The sequence below is a fragment of the Drosophila tropicalis genome, unplaced genomic scaffold (assembly GCF_018151085.1).
Source record: "Drosophila tropicalis isolate 14030-0801.00 unplaced genomic scaffold, ASM1815108v1 contig_845, whole genome shotgun sequence".
NCBI lineage: Eukaryota > Metazoa > Arthropoda > Insecta > Diptera > Drosophilidae > Drosophila > Drosophila tropicalis.
Window position 1 is genome coordinate 5,455,020 of NW_027173338.1, and position 20,774 is coordinate 5,475,793.

The following is a 20,774-nucleotide window of genomic DNA, read 5'->3' on the forward strand; positions in this document are numbered from 1 at the left end:
GATATATATATATATATATATATATATATATATGTATTGTGTAAGATATATGGCAAAATTTTTTTTTTTACATTTTTTCAATAAATCACAAAGAAAAAAAATTAGTATCCAAAAATTTAACAAAATTTAGCCATAGACTTTTAAAACCGAGAAAAATCTACGCAAATTTATGTAGTCATTAATTTTTTTTTTTTTGGTTTTGGTTTCTTTTCTTGTGATTTATGCATAAAATAAAAAATTTAAAAGTGAAAATAGTGAAGAAATAAAAAATAAACACCAAATTATTTTTTGCACTCACTCACAGAAGGTGAAGTTAAACGAGAACAAGAAAAAACAATAAAAAAGGTAAGTGATAAAAATAAAAAAAAAAATAGATTAATAAACAATTTATAACTCGCTAAATTCAGAAAACGGTGGGTGCTGAGGGGGCGGAGCGGATTAGGGGCAAGCCTAGGCAAAACAAATGCACTCTTGAAATTCTTTAGTTTCAATTCGTTAGGAGATGAATGTATTCGCATGGATTTCGATGGAATATATATGTATATATATTCTTGATGGGTATGCATAGTTTTTTTGTGCGTTGTCTTTGTTTTTTTTACCATTTTTTTTTTTGTTTTGACTAACATTAGTTTAAAAGTAAATTATTTAATTATAGTAATGTTAAAAAAAACATCAATCACAGTTGTTTGGGCGGAAGTAGTTAGTTTTCAGCGTAAGTTTTTGTTTTCTTTCCTTCTTTTTGTTCGTCATTCGTTTCATATACCCTTGCAGAAGGGTGAAAGGTGTGATAAATTCCTGTATAACAAAAATTCTCTATTATTCCCTTTCAAAGTGTTAAATATCAAAAAATAGACTTCGTTGTTGGTGTTCCAAAGTTGTTTAGTTATCATTAGGTTTTTATATATGTATGTACATATGTATGTAGGTTATTCGCATTATCGTGGCTGGGCCTCTTCTCTCTAAGACTATATATTCTGTAGTTATGTGTGTTGTGTGTTCTTTTCGTATTTTATACTTGAGTATTTAAAAAAGATATTAAAATGATCACTCGAAATCCCACATGCCTTTCCCTAAAGTGACTAGACTGGGTTCTGTTCTGCATTATGTTGAGGTTCCTATTTGTCTGTCTCATGATATTGTTTTGTGAATTGTGACTCTGGTTCATGTGTGTGATATTGGTTGGAAGGATAATGGCCTTTGCACTCTCTCTCTCTCTCTCTCTAACTGTCTCTCTACTAGCCAGCCGAAACACTGTGATCGAATTCTTTAGAGCGCACACTATGCATTTTAGCAAACCCCAAAAAATCCAAATACAAAATTCCAAAAATTTCCCAATTATTTGAAACTAGAGAAAAGAGTGTGTTGTTTTTTTAGGTGACTTGGCCTCCAGTTCCGACTCAGTTGCTCTGTTGGTGTTTCCGTTTCCGTTTCTGGTTTCTCTTTGTTTAGGTTTGCGAGTTGTAGCTTTTGTGGTGCTGTTGCTTATTATTCATCAGCACGGCGGCGGGATCCATGACATAGTTATTGGCCTCGGCCAGCTGCTGTACAGGCAATGGCGGAAGTTTATCCTGCGGATGCCTGTGATGGCTACTAATGCTAGGATTTTTACGCGGCAGCGGCGGCGATGACGATCTTGTCGTCGGCGTCGTAGTCATCGTCGTTGTCGTCGTCGATGTTGCTGTCGTCATAGTCGAACTATTGTTGGTAGCCTCTCCTAAGCCCGTTCCAGGTGATCCGTTGCCAGTTGTTGTGACCTTCAACTTGGTCTGCTTGAGCAGTGATGGATCATTGCATAGCGCCGATATTAAGGGTAAATCTAAATGTTTACTCTTCTCTCGGAGCAGGGCAATGTCCAAAGCTTGTGCCTCCGATTGGGCTGCCATTGAGGCCTGCAATTGGGCCAAAATGCTATTGCAATTTCGTCCACTGCCATTGCTACCACCGCCACTTGATCCGCCACCATTAAGACCCAAAACGAAGTTATTTGTCTTAGGTCGTTCGCCAGCCCATTGGGCTCCACTTGAGGTTTTGGTGATGGGACTATTGGCATGGTGTGGATTAAGAGTGGGTGGTTTTCGTGGCACCAACATGCTCGAGCTGGTCAAGGGCTTTAGAGGAACTGCAATTAGAATTGGAATTAGCATTAATTGGCAAGAAAAATGTCACATTTCTGACTTACTTGGCGGTGGCTTCTCACTTGGCATTGGCATAGGCGGCTTCTTGAGACGCCTATTGACATACGGTGGAGGTGGTGGCGGAGGTAAACGCTTTCCCTGCTTATTAATGGGCATCGAATCGAGCGAATTCAGAATATTATCATCTGATCGTGATCGTGAGAAGTGTAAAGAGGCAGAAGCAGCGTTTACTCCGATAGCCGAATGTGTGTGGGGATGCATCTGAGTGGTTGGGTGGGTGGGTGCCGGTGGCGGTGGTGGCTCATACGAAGAGCACAGCGAGGCCATGCTGGGCGAATAGAGCGGGGAATATGTCGCCGTTCCCGGCAATTGTACATAAGTGTCCGATAGATTTTGTGTTGAGGCATAACGTGAATGGGTAGACAGGGCCAAAGGCAGATAAGGGGTGCTCCGATAAATGGCCGGCGACATTTGCATAGCCAGATAGGGATGACGTGTGGGTGGCGGTGGGGCAGCAGCCGCCATGGCCGCTAACAAGGAACCCTGTTTGGCATCTAGATATTCTTGTTGACTGACGGCTGGATCTTGAATGGGATAAATGACATAGTCCACATCGCTATACAGTTGCTGTTGATATAGTTCCAGTTGCTTTCGATATAATCCTGCCAGATGATGGTGCGGATGATGAGGATGTGAGTGTGCTGGCGGCGGGGGCGGTGGTGGCTGACGCGGCAAACTTGGGGGCGGCGGTGGTGGAGCTAGGAATTGACGCGGTTTGATCACGGGCAACAGAACACACGCCTGCTGATGCTGATGGGGCGTCTGGTGATGAGGATGATGATGATGCAGTGAAGCCGTGCTCTTATGCAAACCATAGGGTACAATAGGTATTCCTATTGCCGCCGATCCCGAATGACGATGATGCAGCGACGCTTGCGATCCTCCCGCATAGTTGGAGTTGGAATGCAGCGATTGCTGGGAAAGTGGAGTAAACTGGTGATGCGAGCATATGGATCCACTGCAAGATGCTGCCGAGGAAGAGCAATGACTGGGTGGATTGGGGGCGGCATAACTGGGCTTTGCTCCATCTGGCAAAAGACTGGTGTGGGCCTTCAATATACTAATCTGTGGACGTGTCGTTATGAAACGCGCAGTGATCTCTTCCGTTGATTTCAGTGAACTCATCGAGCCTGCCGCTCCAATGGGAGTTGTCGAATTGGACGTGACTGATATCAGGGAAGTGGGTCTGGGCTTCATGGAATTGGCATAGGGCGGTGGATCTCGCCGACGACGCAGCGCAGGCAAAGCGGCTGGCGATGGTACCTTAGGTTCAGCATTCGGTATCACCTGAACCTCCTGCTGCTTGTGTGGCGGAGGCGGTGGTGGTGGGTGTGGTGTTGAAATAGGTGGACCACACAAACCTGTCGTCTCATGTCTGGCACTGTATGGTGGCGGCGGGGCCGGTGGCATTCCTTTTGCCACCTCCTGATCATCGGATTGATCTTGTTGCGGCATTGTGACATAATCGCAATCGGAATGCAGGGAACTGGAGACGGTTTGCCTCGAGGGATATGTTCCGCGTCCTACTATCAAATTGGTTAGCTCCTCGGCGGAGAGTAAGGAATGCTTATTATCCGTGGGATCACTGCCATCGCCGCGAAAGGAACTGCTCGTGCTGATATTGGAATCCGAACGTAAACGGAACTCACTGCTACTCATAACACCTCCACCACCAGGACGTGACCTTTGTCTCTGGTCTTGCAAGGTTCTTTTACCCACAACGGCTACATTAACCGTAGCGGCTGGGGCATAGTGCGATGAAGATCCACGCTCGGATTCGGCCAATTCTGATGATTGGCCTGTCAATTCGCTGCTATGCATGGTATATACACCCGAAGTTTCGGTAAGGGCAGCTCCATGAGCCAAGGTGTAAACACCTGACACACCCGAAACACTTGCCGCATCTTCTTCCTCAATATGGGTCTCACTTAGGGCTGAATTTTGTGGGGTGTGACTGAAACCGAGCTCCAAGCTGGATGAGGTTGAGTGAATGGCGGTGACCGCAACTGCTGAGTTTGTCGAGGAGGTGGATGAACTATTGTGGTTAGTAATGGCTTGGGAGGGAGGCGGCGGTGAGGTAACCACTACTGTACTACAGGTAGAAGAACACTGGGAGCCAATATTGTGCTGGGAACTAGGTGAATCTGTTGTTGTACCTGCTGCTGCTGTTGCTAAAGTAGGAGATGGCGTCGTCGTTGTCATCGTGGTGGTGGCTATTGCTGATGCCTCAGTTGTGGAGGAATCATTGGTTCTCTGTTGCTCTTCTATTGACATTTGACCCACCGATGAGGTTTGCCTGCTCACACTACTTGGACGATCGCGATCGAGCAGATGTGCCAATGCTAAACTTTCCGTAGATGGCGCTGCCAATGGAGCTGGCGGTGTATTGATCATTATTTCCAACTCATCTTCGGAATGAACGCGATCACTAACTATCCCAGAAGTAGTATTCGAACTAGTGCTGGATATAACCGATATCCTCTGCTCGTTTTTACTCTTATACGGCATCAGAAGACTCCGGGAACAGGCATAGCTGGCATGCAGACGTTGCGATTCCGCCTCCTCTTCCTCCTTGCGTTTGCTAACCTCCTTGAGACGCGCCGCCAGCTTCATGCTCCACTGATGGGTGTCCTTGCAGAGAGTTAATAACAATTTATTCTTCTCATCGGATGTCGAATAGAGAATGATGCGACTTTCACCCGAACGTATTTCAAACTTCTTACGTTCGAACGATAACTTGGTGATATTTGGCCATAGAAAAGTGGCGGCGCATGAAGTTGCAGCACTTGAGGAAGAAGTTGAGGCATCCGTCTGTGACTGTCCACCGCCCAGTATCTTTACACCCTTCGCATAGACAACAAACCATGAACTGCCCGCTCCTTGCTCACTTTTCAGCAACCGCATGCGAAATGTGTGGGCATTGATGGTCTCATGGAGGCTACAGGCCTGCTGTATATAGAGAAGTTCCGCTTTAGCTGAGTCCAGACCTTGATGTTCCCGGTGGCAGGCTCTTAAAGCACTTCTCGCCCATGCCGTATGGAGTGATAAGGGCAAGTAGTCCTCAATGCGGAAGTAATCTGCATTGGATGTAGCTAAATTCCTTTCCTTATCTCTCTTATTGCTGGTGGTGGTCACAGAGCTTGAGTTCCCATTGGCAGAGGTAGAGGCCACATAGGTGGATAATCTAAGCATACGTTCGTTGGCACTGCTTAAACGTTTGCTAATCTTTGGCAAGGTAGTTGTTGTTGCGTTTGCCAAATGTTCTGCCTCTGTTAGACCACCTCTAACACCCCCTACCACATCCTCCATGGCTGGAGCATCACCCAAATCCGCCTGCAAGGCTAGACCAGCCAGAAAGACTAAAGCCTGATCTGACTGATCTGCCCGGGGTAGCTCACGTTGCAGTACATTATGCCTCAGTTGTAGATAATAATTATGTCGGGATGTCTCATCTTTCAGCATTAAGGGACTCTCGATATAGAACTGCACACGAAAGTGTAGTTCCAAGAGTGGTCGTCCATTGGCATCCAGACCCTAACAAATAGAACAAAGAGTCAAGAGTTAGAAAAGGATCAAATAATTGATTGATCTCTATTACTTACATGTGTGTGCGATGAACGCCAACTTTTTGGACCATATTTTGAGAGCTTGCTCTCGGGATCTGCAAACATGTACTCGCCATCTGCAAATAATTTAAGAGAATTGAGAGATTACTGTTACGCTCGATTTAGAACTTATGAAGGATTCCTTAAATTATTTGGTTTATAGAGCTAAAAACGTAGCTCTGAGTTAATGAGTCTCTCTGAATTATTAACTAGCTGTAATTAGCTGGTAAACCTTATTGTCTACCAACTATATACATATGTCACATAAATAAAAACATTTTGAATTGAATGGTCGGATTCAAGGAGGGACTCTTAGAGGATCAAGACATCTTCATCTGCTATGTATATACATACCCAACTAGTAAATCTGCCAAATGCTCGGCCGATTTTCAAAAAATCTTTAATTTAACTAAATAAACTCCTGGAGGAAATTGGATCGGACACCTCCTGAGCCATATGAGTCTCATCTAAGGACCTGGTTGTGGAACTAAGAAATTCTTTACAAATCCCATATGTCTATAGCCCAAGGTCGCAAACTAATCAAAATTTTAAATGAACTTTTCGGCTATCTTCCAGCCTCGGACTTGGGCTTGGGCTTGGATTTCTTTCTGTCAGTTTGTCAGGCAATAAACAAGCCAAAACAGCAACGAATAACAAAAAAAAAAAAACAAAATGAACATCATGATGAACGAGATGATGATTGTGGTGATCGTGATGATAATGATGACGACACGTCAGACTGTCGACTGTCAGACGAGAGAAGAGGCGAATTGAAGTCGAGGGCCCCCAAGGGCAACAAACAACAACAAAATCAACACACACTTTATCGAACGAGAAATTGGAATTCCTGCATATGAAATGAAGACGATCATGATCATGATGATGATGATGATGATGGAGAAGAAGAGCAGAAGCAGTGGAAGATAAAAAATAATAATAATTATGAGAAGCAGCAGCAACAATATCATAATAATAAGTGCCTATCAATGACGACCGAGGAGACTGGGAAAAGAGGAGGAAGAGTGGTAGAAGGTGAACCAGCAGGAGAAGGAGGAGGAGGAGTAGCAACAGGTAGGCAGCTAAAAACTTTGCATACAAATTTCTTGAGTTCATATGGACCGAAAACATCTTTTCGTTGTGCCTCTCTCTCTCTCTCTCTGTCTTTTAGAAGAGCTGCAGCAGGTGTGAGTTGTTCCTACCAATGAAATCCTCACGCAACCTCTATATATCTATCTCTTTGACTCTTTCTGTCTGCTGGCTGCTGTTGGCTTCCTCCCAGTTTTTGCCTGGGCCCAGCGGCACATACCTAATAATTAACATATTTTCCATCGCATTCCTCAGCGCTTACAATTAACACGCACGCACAAGGAACGGGAAGGAGGTGGAGTGGCAAGGGTTACGGTGAAGGCGGACGGTCGGGAGGGGGCACAAATAAATCTTCAATTTGAAACACATGCAACACACAAATTACAGCCTCAAACGAAGCAGATGAAGAACACAGCACAGCACACAACAGAGAAGAAGTGGAAGTGGAAGGCTCGCCAAGGCTCATCAAGCCAAGGAATTTACAGTGTCTGAAGAGTTGGTCCGAGTTTTCAAGTCCAGGGCCTTTTGCCTGACTGCCTGCCTGGTCAGACAAGACAGCTGCGCCAATGCCATGGCATTCTTCAGATTCAGATTTATTTTCCAAAAGGTTTGAGTTGGCACGCCATACGCCATAATAACCCAAAAAAAAAAAAAAAAAAAACATACAACAAAAAAAAAAAAGAAGGAAGAAAGAAAGAACAAAAAAAACGTAAGAATGCTGCCGTGTGAGCCAGAGTTAATCCATACGACTAGTCAAATACCCTAAGACTAGAAATAATCAGAGAAATAGAGATTTCGAAAAAGATTATACATAGCCCAATTTATAATAATAAAAGATGCTAAGTTTAGGATATCTTATCCTTTTTACTAAACAACAATTGCCTTGTATCTGATGTTAAAATCAATCGACCCCAATATGGTTATAGGGTAACAACTTAAGAGACAAATGCATGTGTATGTGTTGAGTATCAAAAACTGGCCGGAGAGAAGGAAAGAAGAAGTAGAAAAAAAGAAGGAAGAAAAAGGAGAACAAAAAAAAAAAACATAAACCAAAAGAATTTTAATTTCCGATGTTATCAGATGCACGCAGCAGCAGCAGCAGAAACTTTAGAAAACCCAAGAGGAAGGGGTAGAGGAGGCAGGCCAGAGCAGAGGCAAACTCAGCCTCGGTCGAGGCCGAACAAGCCAAAGCCATATAATAATGATTATGAGCCATTAACATTAAATGGAAAAGAAAATGCTGGTCTACAGATTATAACTACAATCTACAACAAGCAGCTGGAAAAATTGAAGAGGATGATGGCAAGAGATGTAGGAGTGAGGGGGATGCAACAACAAAAGGTTGATTCTGTCAATGGAATGCGGCACTGGAATCTGAGAAATGCAAGACAGCTAAAAATAACACCCAACAGAAAAGAAAAAAAAAAACACACACACACATACACAGACATCCAACTGGAGGTGGAGTAAGTGCAGCATGGAACAGTTGGAGGTGGAGAAGTGACCAAGCCCATCTCCTACCGTCTCACCACAGACAGCAGACTGGCAGACGGGCAGACGAGAGCTGACAATGTTGCCAAATTGGTCTTTTGAGAACTGACCACCTTCTCTGTCTCCTCCTTCTACTCCAGCCTCCTCCTTGTTTAAACTGTAATTTGCATAAAAATGAAATTTATTGATCATAAAAATTGAGACAAACAAGGACACCAAAAGACAAAACGGCAAAACGAAAATTGTGCCGCAAAAAATAAGACCGAATTCAACAACAAGGACCAAACTCAAACAAAAGACTTAAGCAACAAACTTTTTTAACTATTTTTTTTTCTTTTTGACATTAAAAAGGAACAACAACGAAAATTTTCCCTTATTCAAAAGGTTCGGCATTCTTTTCTCGATTTCCGTTTAGCATGAAATGCCCTAAGAATGACAGCGTAGAGTTATATATAGAAGGTCATGGGTCTATACCAAAATAGGGGAAAAAAGGATAGAAAATAAATTTATGAACTGAAAAGTTTCGAAATTTTGTCTGCAGAATGTTACATAAACTCGGGTTCGTCCGTTTAATTTGGTTATAATTCCAAACTAGTTTTAGCGTGAACTTGTGGTAGTTCCGCAGTAATTAGCAAAGTTATTTTGATGTAACTAAACTTGATAAGTTTCGAAAGAGAGCTATTCAGCCGTCACTCGTACAAAGGTTTCGAATTGAAGGTAATATCTTTATATTTTCTAGTCCATATACTAACTGAGTGTATAAGTAATGTGAAAGTAATTGAAAAATGAATAATTATCTTCGAACTTTTGAAAAATGATTGGAATTCCTTAAAGGTCATAGAGTATAGTGCCCTTCTGCCTACGCCTATGTTAAGAGCTGTAAAGTACCAGCTCAACCGTATGCCGGTCATGGACACCAACACACATACGCACACACACACACACACACAAATACAAATACAGAAATATTCTGACTGACATTGGCAAAAATCCTTGCGAAGCAAACAACACAAAATGCAAACTGCCAATTGCCATAGCATTGGCCTTCGGGAGAAAGAATCACACACACACACACACAAAGAGGTAGAGGGAGAGAGAGGGATATGGGGAGAAGGAAAAAAAACTTCTGCATACCAAATTCTTTACTGAAGATGTTGTGGCAACTTCCTCCTCCCTTTATACTCTTGCTCCCGCCTGCGTCTCTTTCTGTGCCCACGAAATTGTTGCTCCAAACCAGATTGGCTAAAATAATGTTCCTGCTGGTTTGTTGGTTCTTCTACACTCTAATGGCATAGCAAGTTAAACCAAATTTATCATATGAAGGACTTGAAAATTGTGGTAAATTTTCAATGTCATTAATTATATAGAATTGATAGTTTTCTCGAAATATTTGAGGAGGGTTTGCTTGAAATTTATGCGCTGCTTGTGGTGTTAGGAGAAATAGAGTATTTCGAATTCGTTTATAATCAGATCAAAATATTCCTTTTTATTCTATTGGCTGGATCATCTGTCCTTGTCTCTCACATGGCCTTACCATCTCTATCTTATTCCCTGTGTGTACGTGTTTGTGTTTATGGAGGACGCTGGAAGACCACGACGACCACGAAACGACAAGGCGACGTCTCAGTCTCTGTTTCTGTCGTTGTTGTTGTTGTTGTCTGCTCTTAACCTGGCCCAGGCCAAGATCCTCCAACATCAACATCGTTCGATTCGTTTGTGTTAATGCAACGCGCGACGGCTACCTGAATTACTGAACACGCGTCTTGTGTCTGTTCTCCTACCTCCCCTCTTTCCCGCCCCAAATCTCTCCACACCGAAAAACCATTCCCTCTCCCATCATCATCATTATGCTGTTCCTGGTTTGCCTGAAATTGTTTGTTCGCTTTGCCTGTTTTTCTTTTTTTATTTTATTTTTGTTGTTGTGCCATTTCTTGTCGGTTGCAAGCATGTGAATGTGTTCGTATGTGTGTGTGTGTGTGTGTGTCTGTGTGTGTATGTTTGGTATTTTTATGTGTTTTGGCAGAGTTCTTGGTCAGAAGGAGAATAGAGGATGGAGGCTGATGATGATGATGAGCAGCTTTTAAAAAGACTGGTTTATGTTTATTAGTTGTATTTTTCATGCCTTATCGCTGGCATTTTTTTTCTTTTTTCTGTTTTTTTTTATATTTTTGTAAGTAACTCACCTATGAGCACAGCCAGACCGAACAGTTCGGTGTCCAGCATGCCCTGTGTGGCAAAATGCAGACATGTCTGCGTATAAACCTCTCGGACTCGACTCTTTGCATCGACTAGGAAGTACAGAGTTTTCGGCTGCTGTTGCTGATGGCTTAAAAGCCTATAAAAAAAATAACAAAAAGAGAATTGTTTAAAACACATTAAACAAATAGACGATCTATTGCAATTCATTCTCACCTTAGGGCCAGGAAACGGGAGCCGGGTGACAGTTGCTCGGCTGTGGACGCGCATACTTCCAGGGGCGCGCTGACGGTACAAAATGCTCGCATGCTGCATCATTTTCCATAGACAGCACGAGCGTTCGAAATGCTGTTGCTATAATAAACAAAAACAGAATAGAATAATATTATTAAAATATTTCGAAATATTTTGTACTAGGATGCCCCTTCAGGTGTATTATTTTCTAAAATTCTTTAAAAGTCTAAAAGGCAAAGAGAAAGATGAATAGATCATAGACTTGTTGATCGAGATACAGATTTTAAGAGATGCAATTGTTCAGTTTTGAAGGGAAATCGATCTTATATAACCACATTTTGACAGTTATATTGTTATGAGAAGAGAAAACTTCTCTTGTATTCTTCCATATGGTTTCGTCACTGCTGCTAAAAGTATTTGAAATTCTGGCTCTAATAAAGGATATACATACTTTTATTGAAAACGTGTTCACTAACTTTCTTAATATGGCCTTTAGCCCGATAAAACTATTTCCTGCATAGATTAGATAATCAAAAAATTAACTTAAAAACAAATTGCTATTAATTTGAATGGGAATTTGCTGCTAATGAGGAACCAAAAATGTGGTCATAGAACAACTAGATCACATTAGCTATCGTTTTTGTAATCTCTAAGTTAAAAGTTTTCGGTTTTTACATCGTTTTTATTTTTGATGCCGCTAGATCCGCCCCAGACAATTTCACCAATCAATAACGAAAGACTTAGGCGACAAACTTGATTAGGAGTGCGTGCGTGGCTATGTTTCTATCTCCCTTGCACATAAGCATAAAATTTATTAAAATTCAGTTAAAGAAAGTTCCCCCCACCCCCTTTCCCATTCCAAAATAATAAAATAAAAAGAAGAGAAAAACAGAAAAAACAAACTCAAAACTCGCCTCGTCGTGATGAAAGAAAAGCATTTTATGCATAAATTAAAATCAAATCGAAACGAATCTCAAACTCCCAACTCTTCGTTGTCTACGCATAAATTTCAATATTGGCGCATTTTCTATATGTCTATAACGTGTGTCTGTGTGTGTGTGTGTGTCTAATAAATTTCAACGTTCCATAAATTTATTCAGAGAGTCGTCGGCAGAATAAATACAAATGTACGATCCAGCCCCAAAAACCAAACAAAAAAAAAAAACGCCGTTTCCAAAAGTTGATCATCAATCAAAGCTCTCGCACACATTTGACATAAATTAGAAACCACACACACTAAGAATATGTAGAGGGGTAATTATAAATAAGCCGATCCGAAGAATGGTTCAAGCCAGAATGATTCAGAATCCTGAACAGATTAAACAATTCCAACTATGCAAACTTAAAAAGGCTTGAGATATCGACGCTTATATGGTCGATCCTTTTGTCGTTTCTTTAAAATTTTTCACACTTTCATTCTTAGCTCTTAGCTTAGTGAAATTAAATACTTTCTGAATCACTCTAAAAACGTTGAACGATTCGACCTGCCCCCCTCCCCATATTCTAATCAAGGTTCATCTCATGATTATGCATGAAATTCCAAATTTCTATAAACTAATTAATTTCTTTTCAAAAATGTTTAAGGCGCAAAAGGAAAAAAAAAGGGGAAAAGATCATGCTTAAGCATTTAATCACTTTTTTTCTTTTGCCATATTATATAATCGACATTATGATCCAAAAGAAACACTTGTAAGTCAGTTAGTGGGCGATCTGGTTTACTTGAAATGAGTCAGAAATTAATATACAAATCAGACAGAGGACAGACTGACATATTTCTGTTCTATTTATGTGAATTTACCGGCTAGCAACTGTTTCTTATACTCTATGCAAAGAGAGGCAAACTTCATTTAATCACCAAACTGTCAAAGAAGTTAACTGACCGAGTGAAAGTTTAACGAAATATTCAAGCTAAAAGTAAAGTAAAAGATTCTTATATACAAATCCAATTTAAGTTATTGATCGAATGGTAATAATTAAACATTTGGCAGGGTATTAAAGCTTCAGACGATTCTTATTTCTTTCTTTGTTTTGTAATTTTTAATTTGAAATGCAAACAAATTAAAAGCATTTAACAATTTCCAATCATAGCAAATTATTCGCATTCCAATGGCAAATGGACGAACAAAACGAAAGAAAAAGAAAATTGCTAATTATGAAAGTCAACAACAACAACAAGAGAAGTAGAAGATAAAGAGGCAGCAGGAGCAGAGAAGTAGGCGAATCGGTGGGAGGAATTCGCCCGGGGATTGTGCAATTAAAAAATGCGGCTAACAGACACGCTAATCAGCAATTAGCAGCAATGGCAATAAATACTTTTGCTTATGCCACTCCAACTGGAGTGTTGGATTACCAGCCAAGAGCGAGAAATACATATAACGAAATGCAAAAATATTTTTTGCATTAAAGAAGTTCATGCACCTTTTTTTTTGTATGCAAAAAAAAAAAGCAACTAACCTTGAACTAAATTCATAAGAGTTATGCTTAATTAACTACTTTTGTAATGCATTTCTTATTAGCAAAAGTAATTGATAATCTAGCACGAAATGCTAATTAAATTTGTTGGCATTGACATTTAAACGGAAAAGTAATGAAAATTCTCTTAAAAATGCAAGTCTTTTTGGATAATTATTGAAAGTTATGGATAACTAACAAAAAAAAATCAGAAAATAGCTGAAAGATTTAACAATTTTCTTTATAATATCTAAACTAAATGTCTAAAAATTAAAAATTAGAAAAAAAAATCAAATAAATTCATGAAAACAAGACAAAATCCGGACAATTTTTATTAAATTCACAGTTTAAAAAAATTCGAAAGAACTTTCTATAATCTTTATAAATATTCAGAAATGATTAGAAATATGTGATAGAGACATTTATATAACAATTAACAAAGCAATGAAGATAAAATAGTCCATTACAGAAACTAAGAAACGAGGGAAAATAAATTATAAAAATAATGGAAAACTAAAAACTAGTTAGAAAAATAAATTATAAATTTCAAAAAAAAAGTAACAAAGTAAAGAAGAAAATTAGTTTATTACAGACTGTAAGATCCAATTCAAAACTTTCTAAAATCTTCTACGACTTCCTTATTTTGTTTTATTTGATGTTAAGTCAAATTTTTTGTAGTTTTCTTTTAAATTTTTCTAATAAGAACTAAGGAGCGAGTTACTTTTACTTCCTAAAAGAAAATCTAGGAATTCCTTGTGGCCCCCAACAAGCAGCCAAAGGGTGTGAATAACTCCCAAACTATCTCTTGCTCTGGTTTTCCCTGTCTCTTTCTAACACTCTGACGCAAGGCAACAAAAGTATGCATATATTTTTGTGCAGGCTAAGCGATTGCGACTTACAATTAGAGTTGCTCGAACGATATTGCGCATACGCCACGTTGTGCAGCGACAGCAAGAAAAAAAATTATTACGACTGTCCCCACCACCACCCCACCAGGCCAATCGAACCAAGTTCGCACAGTTCGCCGTTCTGTCAACTACATGCCATTGCACTGAGCTCATTCGGGGCGTGTATATATATGTGTGTGTGTGTGTGTGTGTGTTTGTCAACCAACAACAATCGAATATTGCCGCACGGCATGGCAGATCATGCCAGAGGGGGAAGAGGGAGAGAGAGAGAGCAGGGGGCAACTGACGCTAAATGCTTCAACCGCGCTCAGTCGATTGAAATGCTTAACGAATCAGTAATGAAATAATTCCATATGGGTCTCCAATTGGAATGCGAATAATCTTGCATAGAATCAGTTTGTCTACCTACTATATACATACACACATACATATAAATATATGTATTACTATATATGCGGACAAATAAACATAGCAAAATTGTAAGTCATAGATATAAAATAACTTATTTAAGTTCAATTACTTTGCTTTTCTTTTTTCGAGGAACAATCTCATCAAAATGTAACAGGTTATACAACTTATTTTCTAAATGGTAATTGCAAAGGAAAATACAGTATGTATGTATAATTACAGTAATTATTTCAATAACTATACCAGAATATGCCAAACATTTGATAATTGAGGTCTCTTGTTTTGCAAACGTTATCACAAAATGTTAATACCCCACCAAAGACACACACACACACACACAAGATAGTATGGATCGATCGATCGTTGGGACCACTTAAACTTGGTCCAAACAACTTGGTGTGGCTCTCTGAAGTTGAACTGGATTCGAATTCTATTGAAAGTGTTTGTTGTTAGATCACATCCAGCTCAGAGAACTGTGTAATGATGAGTGGCAACCAGCACTCGATGTCGACGACGACGACGATGAGCGGTAATTTTTCCTCTTTTTTTTTGTATTTGCGCTTATTTTCAATTACGTTTAGAATGGCAAAAGAAAAATAAAGGAAATACTGAATGAATGAGTGAATGTTGGGGGGAAATTGTTGGAAAAACGTTTGATAAAAAAAAAACCATGTCATTTTCACACGCTTTTAATTCACAAGATCTCCTCTTAATTCATTCTACGATATGTATGTACATATATTCTGGGCGTGGCTTATAGCATTGATTCAATTCGATAGATTCATATGTAGTCGATCAAAACAGAGCAGAGTATAATAACTTTTTCTAAATAGCCCATAAACCACCTGCATTAGGGTATATACATTCAAATTATTATGCCGATTATGAACTCAACCAACCGAAAGAAAAAAATTGACTTTAAATAACTTGGCGTTCTCTTGACAAACACACACAAAATCAAAGTCGAGGAGAAAAGTTATTGCTGTTGTTGCTGTTATTTCTTTCTGTGTCAGTTATGCCAAACAATTTAGTGTTGTGTTTAAATGCGCGAAATGTCCCCCAATTGAAGAAGAAGAAGAAGCGACACACACACACACACGTCTTCCAAACGCTTGGGTTGGCACACCTAACTAGGCAATGGCCTCCGCAATGAGAGCACTGAGCAAACAGAGCCGCAACAGCCGCAACGTGTGCCGCATGCCGAAATGTGAAGGCGTGCGAAACTATGTGTGATACCCTTTAAGGCATCCCATTATGATGGGAATGTTGGAAAATCAGACAGTCTCTGCTGGTCTTAAGTGTCACTTAGAAGGAAAATTGGTGTGAAAAGACATTAGAGAGAAGTAAAACCAATCTGATCTAAATGGAAAATCAAAATCTCTAGTCACTACTATATATTACTAATGTTATATGTTTAGATCGGGAAATTATATGGGTATAATTTCATAAAACATCTCGATTTCGTTGCTTTTTATTTTCCACATCTAGTCTAAGACATGTTTTAGGTTTGTGTTGTTCGCGGCCTAAAAAAAATGGTATCAACGAATTATTAGAGTCAACTTTGACAAATTGAGCGCCAATTTCAAGACTTATTGTCAGTCTTACAAAAGTCAAGTGGAAAAACATAAGGGACATAACAAAGTTTTGGAAGAAGTAAATCTTCATAATAAGTCGATAGGTAACCATCGATTATTTTAGCTATGAAGTTCCATCGTTGTCATGGTCAAATGCAGAAATAGAATGAGTTTTTAGCTAGATTAACCATGTAAAATCTAACAATAAGCTAGCTACTCTGCCTAATACAAATCTAACGTACGAGACGGAGTCCCAGGCCATCCTAGAGTTAAATGAGATTACAGGAATTCTTTAAACAGTAAAATAATCTGATAAAACGTGTAAGACATACAAAGATTGGTCTGCTGGGACGAATTCCAACAATTCTGTTCTGGGTATATCAAGGAGACATCTAAAGTCAAAGTTTAGACCTAACTCAAAGAGTACAGGTGAACAGGGTATTTAACCCTTCCTATACTCCCCAATAGGGCGTTTGCCTAGTCGAGTTGGCTTCACTCCATGTCTCGTCTATAGCTATCTGTTTCTCTTTCCCTGTTAGTTTTTTTTTCTTTCTTATTTTTGTAGGCATATGTACTTTAAAAGCTAAGGCCATTGAATGAATGCCTTTAAGGGGGGATATAATTGAGACACGGCCCTCGACTTGGCTCAACAACTCAAGTGACGATGACGATGATTGTCATTCAAAAATTAAAAAACAAAAACATTGTTTAATTTGTTGTACATTTTAATTGCTTATAAAAATATGTATGCGCAGGAATTTTTACTTTATTTTTTTGTTGTTTTGTTGTCGTTTATGTTAACGAAATTATCTGTCGGTTTCAATGCAAAACTCATTGCCGGAGGTCAAGTGTGAACGCCAATAAGTAGTATGAATGTAGATATAGAAACCGCAGATATACATATATACATATACATATATCTGTATAAAGATGGCAGATACAGTTACTCATATCGATCGACTTGATTGCGGTGGCAAAATCATTTAACTGTTTTACCGTTGAAAAATAAAAACAAGAAAAATAACAAAACTACAAAACGTTTAACGTGTGTTTCTGCTTATTTATTTATCTTTTTGTAGCTGATTTACATTTCATATGAGATGGTTTGGGGTGGTGGTGGCAGAGGGGGCGGGGGCAATTTAATACTTCAAAAATAAACAGAGAATGAGAAACGACTGTTTTGTGGGTTGCTTATGGAACCACATACTACATACATACATACATACATATGTAAATCATTATCATTATTGTCGTCATCATTGCCATATACAATTTCCATTTAATTGATGTGCACTGCGGCGCTCAATTTCAGACGCCGCAATTGGCCATTTAACTAAACACCTGTCTACGTCTGATCTGATGGTTTAATTCAGCTGATTAAGCTTTAAATTCAGTAGACCTCAAAAAAAAAAATTAAAAATAAATAAACTGCTTGCATAATGATCGTTGTTACTAAACGTTCTGTTTTTTTTTTTTTTAACGACTTCCAATCGGAAATGTTAAGTACTGTAAAATTATTTGTTTTCATTTAATCGCTCAAAAAGTATCTATATAGAGACTAAGCTTAATAGGTTTTGTTTTATTCAAAAATGTTTTTGGCAACGATTTTTTGAGAGTAAGAAATGTGTCTTAGATGGCTAAACTCAGCTTTATAAATAAAACTATCCAATTTTAATGAAAAATATATTATTTGATTGGTAATTTAATTCCCTTTCTTCCCTAGTCCAAAAAAACATCAGTGTTAATAAGTGACAAATAAATTGCATACAAAATTCAGAATTTGAATTGGACAAAAATCCGAAAATTTCTTTAGTTTCTTAGGAGCCGAAAGTTCAGAGCACAGTTTAAAAATCGAAAACGTCATAATGTAGTCAAGCTTAGCTTTCTAGTATTTACTTAGATCATCAGTAGAGTTTCTTAAGATTGGGTTTTTTTTCTTCTCACATGGACAAATTTATTCTTAAAACCTAAAACAGTTTCTCAAAATGTTAAATTGTTTAATTTCTTTTTTCCCCCTTTTTAAATTGACAAATTTTCCAAATTATTTTGATTTTCAAGACCAAAGTCCCTATGTTAAGGACTTATGGCTCTAATCCTCATATACGATGCATTTGGGTTCAGTTATTTAATCTTCTTACTTAGGGAAATTTCTAAAAATATTAGATAACAATCAAAATTGAGTTCTAATTAGTGATACTTATGTTAGGTTCTGTTTTAAATTAATCCCAAAACTTTTCACAAATTTTTTAATAAGAAAAGTCTTGACAATTAACGGCTTTTCGCGGAACACCTGTTTTGTGTTGTGAGAAATTTTTAAATGAATCTATTGGTTTTTTTGGCATGTCCACATCTACCAACAAAAAGATTAACAAACTATTTTGAAAAATAGATTTCAGGAACTAAGCAAAAAAACCCCATTGAATATAGTTTCTTATCACTCTTGTCATAATACTAGACCTTAAAGTAAACCTGTCTTTTTTTCAAGGAATTTCTCATGAAATATTTATAGAACTGATGCATTTGGGTACTTTCATCGATTTGCCACACAGTTTTCAGTTTTCCATTGACAAAATGGAAATAAATTTAAAGAAGCTTTTGAGTGAATGGACTTAATTTCACAATTTGATCGATTGTTGGTGACAATTGGGCAAATTGTTTTTTATGTCTCCCTCTCCAGTAAGTGAGTGTGTTTGTATTGTTGATAAGAAAAGCGGTTTCGTTTCGTATATGGAGTATATTTTTATGACATGGTCATTAAAATTCCTAAGAAATGATGCGATAATTCCCTTCCACCCCTTTAGACTCGCGCAATTTACTTTTACCTTTATGCACTGCTGCTGAAGACAACAACAAATGATGTTGCTGTTGCTGCAGTTGTTGCAAATTTGGTTGCTGTTGTTGTTGTTGTTATTGCTGGTGTCGGCATTTCCGTTAATGATTGCTGTTGTTGCTTACTGATCGCGTAATCCACAAGAATTAGTAGATAGTTTTCATACTATTTTCTATATCGATATATAACAGTAAACAATATTTTGTTTTGTTGTTGTTGCTGCTGCTGCTGGTGTTGTGGTTTTATTTTTTGTAGTTGTTGTTGTCGTTGTTGTTATTGTTGCCTGACCTCTTCAAAGCGCGTTGTGACGGCGATCAGGCCGCATTCCGAACAACGTTGTTGTTTTCGGTGAGTGGGCGCAAAAAGAAAGAGCGCGTTTTAATCAAAAAATTCACACACACAGACACTAAGAAACACAGACACAAATTCACGCGCGCGCGAGAGAGAGAGAGAGAGCGCTTAGCAGGAGAGACAGAGGTAGAGAGCGAGCCAGAGCCTCAGTGATGTTGTTGTTGCACAAAAGAATGCCGTTTGCTAGGTTGTCGACGTCGACGTCGTCGTCGCAACTTTCTGTTGTAGTAGTTGGTTTGGGGCTCGCTCTTTTTTCCTCGTTTTGTTGTTGTTGTTTTTTAAGTTAGTTTTTTTGGTTTTTGCTTTAGCTTTTTCTTTTAGGTTTTCTTGATGTCTGGGAGCACTCCGAAAATTTGTATATCGGCCAGAAAAACAACTACTTATTGAAGTATATATGTATTTATGTGGTTAAATGGGGGGATTTATGTATATTTGCAGCTCTTGTAATCCAATGCCAACAAACACACACATGCACACACACACAACACTCAATTCGAATCCGCGCAAAGACAATCTCCCCAAAAAATACAACAAAAAAAATAAAAGAGTTACACGACAAACGAACGAGCACAAACTCAAACACATACAAAAAATGGGGCTCCGTTTGAATATCAGATACTATGTACATGCATGTGTATGTGCGCGCTTCTGAGTGTGTGTGTGTATCTGTATCTCCAACCGCGCGGCACACACAACACTCTGCTTTTTCTCTCTTTTAGACTGTTATGCTTTTTTATGTGTATTTCTTGTTTTTTTTTTCGGCTTGAAGTTGAACCGCTTCGTTCAGCTACAGAAATCAAACTAAGTCCAGAGCTGGAAAAAAAATGTATAAAACTGAGTAAAAATTTTCAACTGGTTTCGATCTCGTCGAAGTCGTCTCAGCAGAGACAGAGCTAGAGACAGAGAGAGAGAGAGAGAGCAACCACTGAAATGCACTTGTATGAGTATCTCCCACTGAGATTTAAAGATTGGAATGCGACAGTCTTGATAAGTGGGAGAGAGACTCCAACCCTCTCTCTCTCTCTCTGTCTCTCTCCTTTTCTCGCTCTCTCACTATCATTGTCTTTCTCTCTCGCTCTCTGTGATCGCCTCACAATTGATCGTTTTGTATCTTATTCGTGTTGGGTAGTAGTAGTCGGTGGTCGGCCAGGTTGAAGTTGCTGGCAAAGAATTTTGGTTGCTAGCTATACCAGAACCTAACCATTCTATCCAAACACACACACACACGCACACTCATATGTATGCATCTATCTACATATGTATGTAGATACTTAGTATGTATGCATGTGTATCTTTGTATGTTTGGTTAGGGAGAGCCACTTGGTTCGCCAAAAGATACAAAACTCCGAAAATGAAAAACTGCTAGGTAAATAGTAAAACTAAATAAAAATATATATCCAAGTATAACCAGTAGCTAACTTTAAAATGATTGTCTGAGTGTTTGT

The 20,774-nt window shown here is 38.8% G+C and overlaps 1 protein-coding gene across 2 annotated transcripts; it reads right to left on the reverse strand.

The window, feature by feature from the left end:
* Positions 1 to 67: 67 nt before the first annotated feature.
* ex (expanded) lies at positions 68 to 20,109 on the reverse strand. 2 transcript variants are annotated; one of them, XM_068295743.1, is made up of 7 exons: positions 18,971 to 20,109; positions 10,790 to 10,927; positions 10,561 to 10,712; positions 5,798 to 5,877; positions 4,352 to 5,729; positions 2,180 to 2,719; positions 68 to 2,119 (listed from the first exon to the last, which is right to left on the reverse strand). In XM_068295743.1, the coding sequence occupies exons 2-7, from the start codon at positions 10,879 to 10,881 to the stop codon at positions 1,446 to 1,448; spliced, it is 2,916 nt and encodes a 971-aa protein (XP_068151844.1). In that variant the 5' UTR covers positions 10,882 to 10,927; positions 18,971 to 20,109; the 3' UTR covers positions 68 to 1,445. The 2 variants fall into 2 exon arrangements, with proteins under 2 accessions (XP_068151844.1, XP_068151843.1); XM_068295742.1 differs by having other exon boundaries at positions 70 to 2,119; positions 2,180 to 5,729.
* Positions 20,110 to 20,774: the final 665 nt, after the last annotated feature.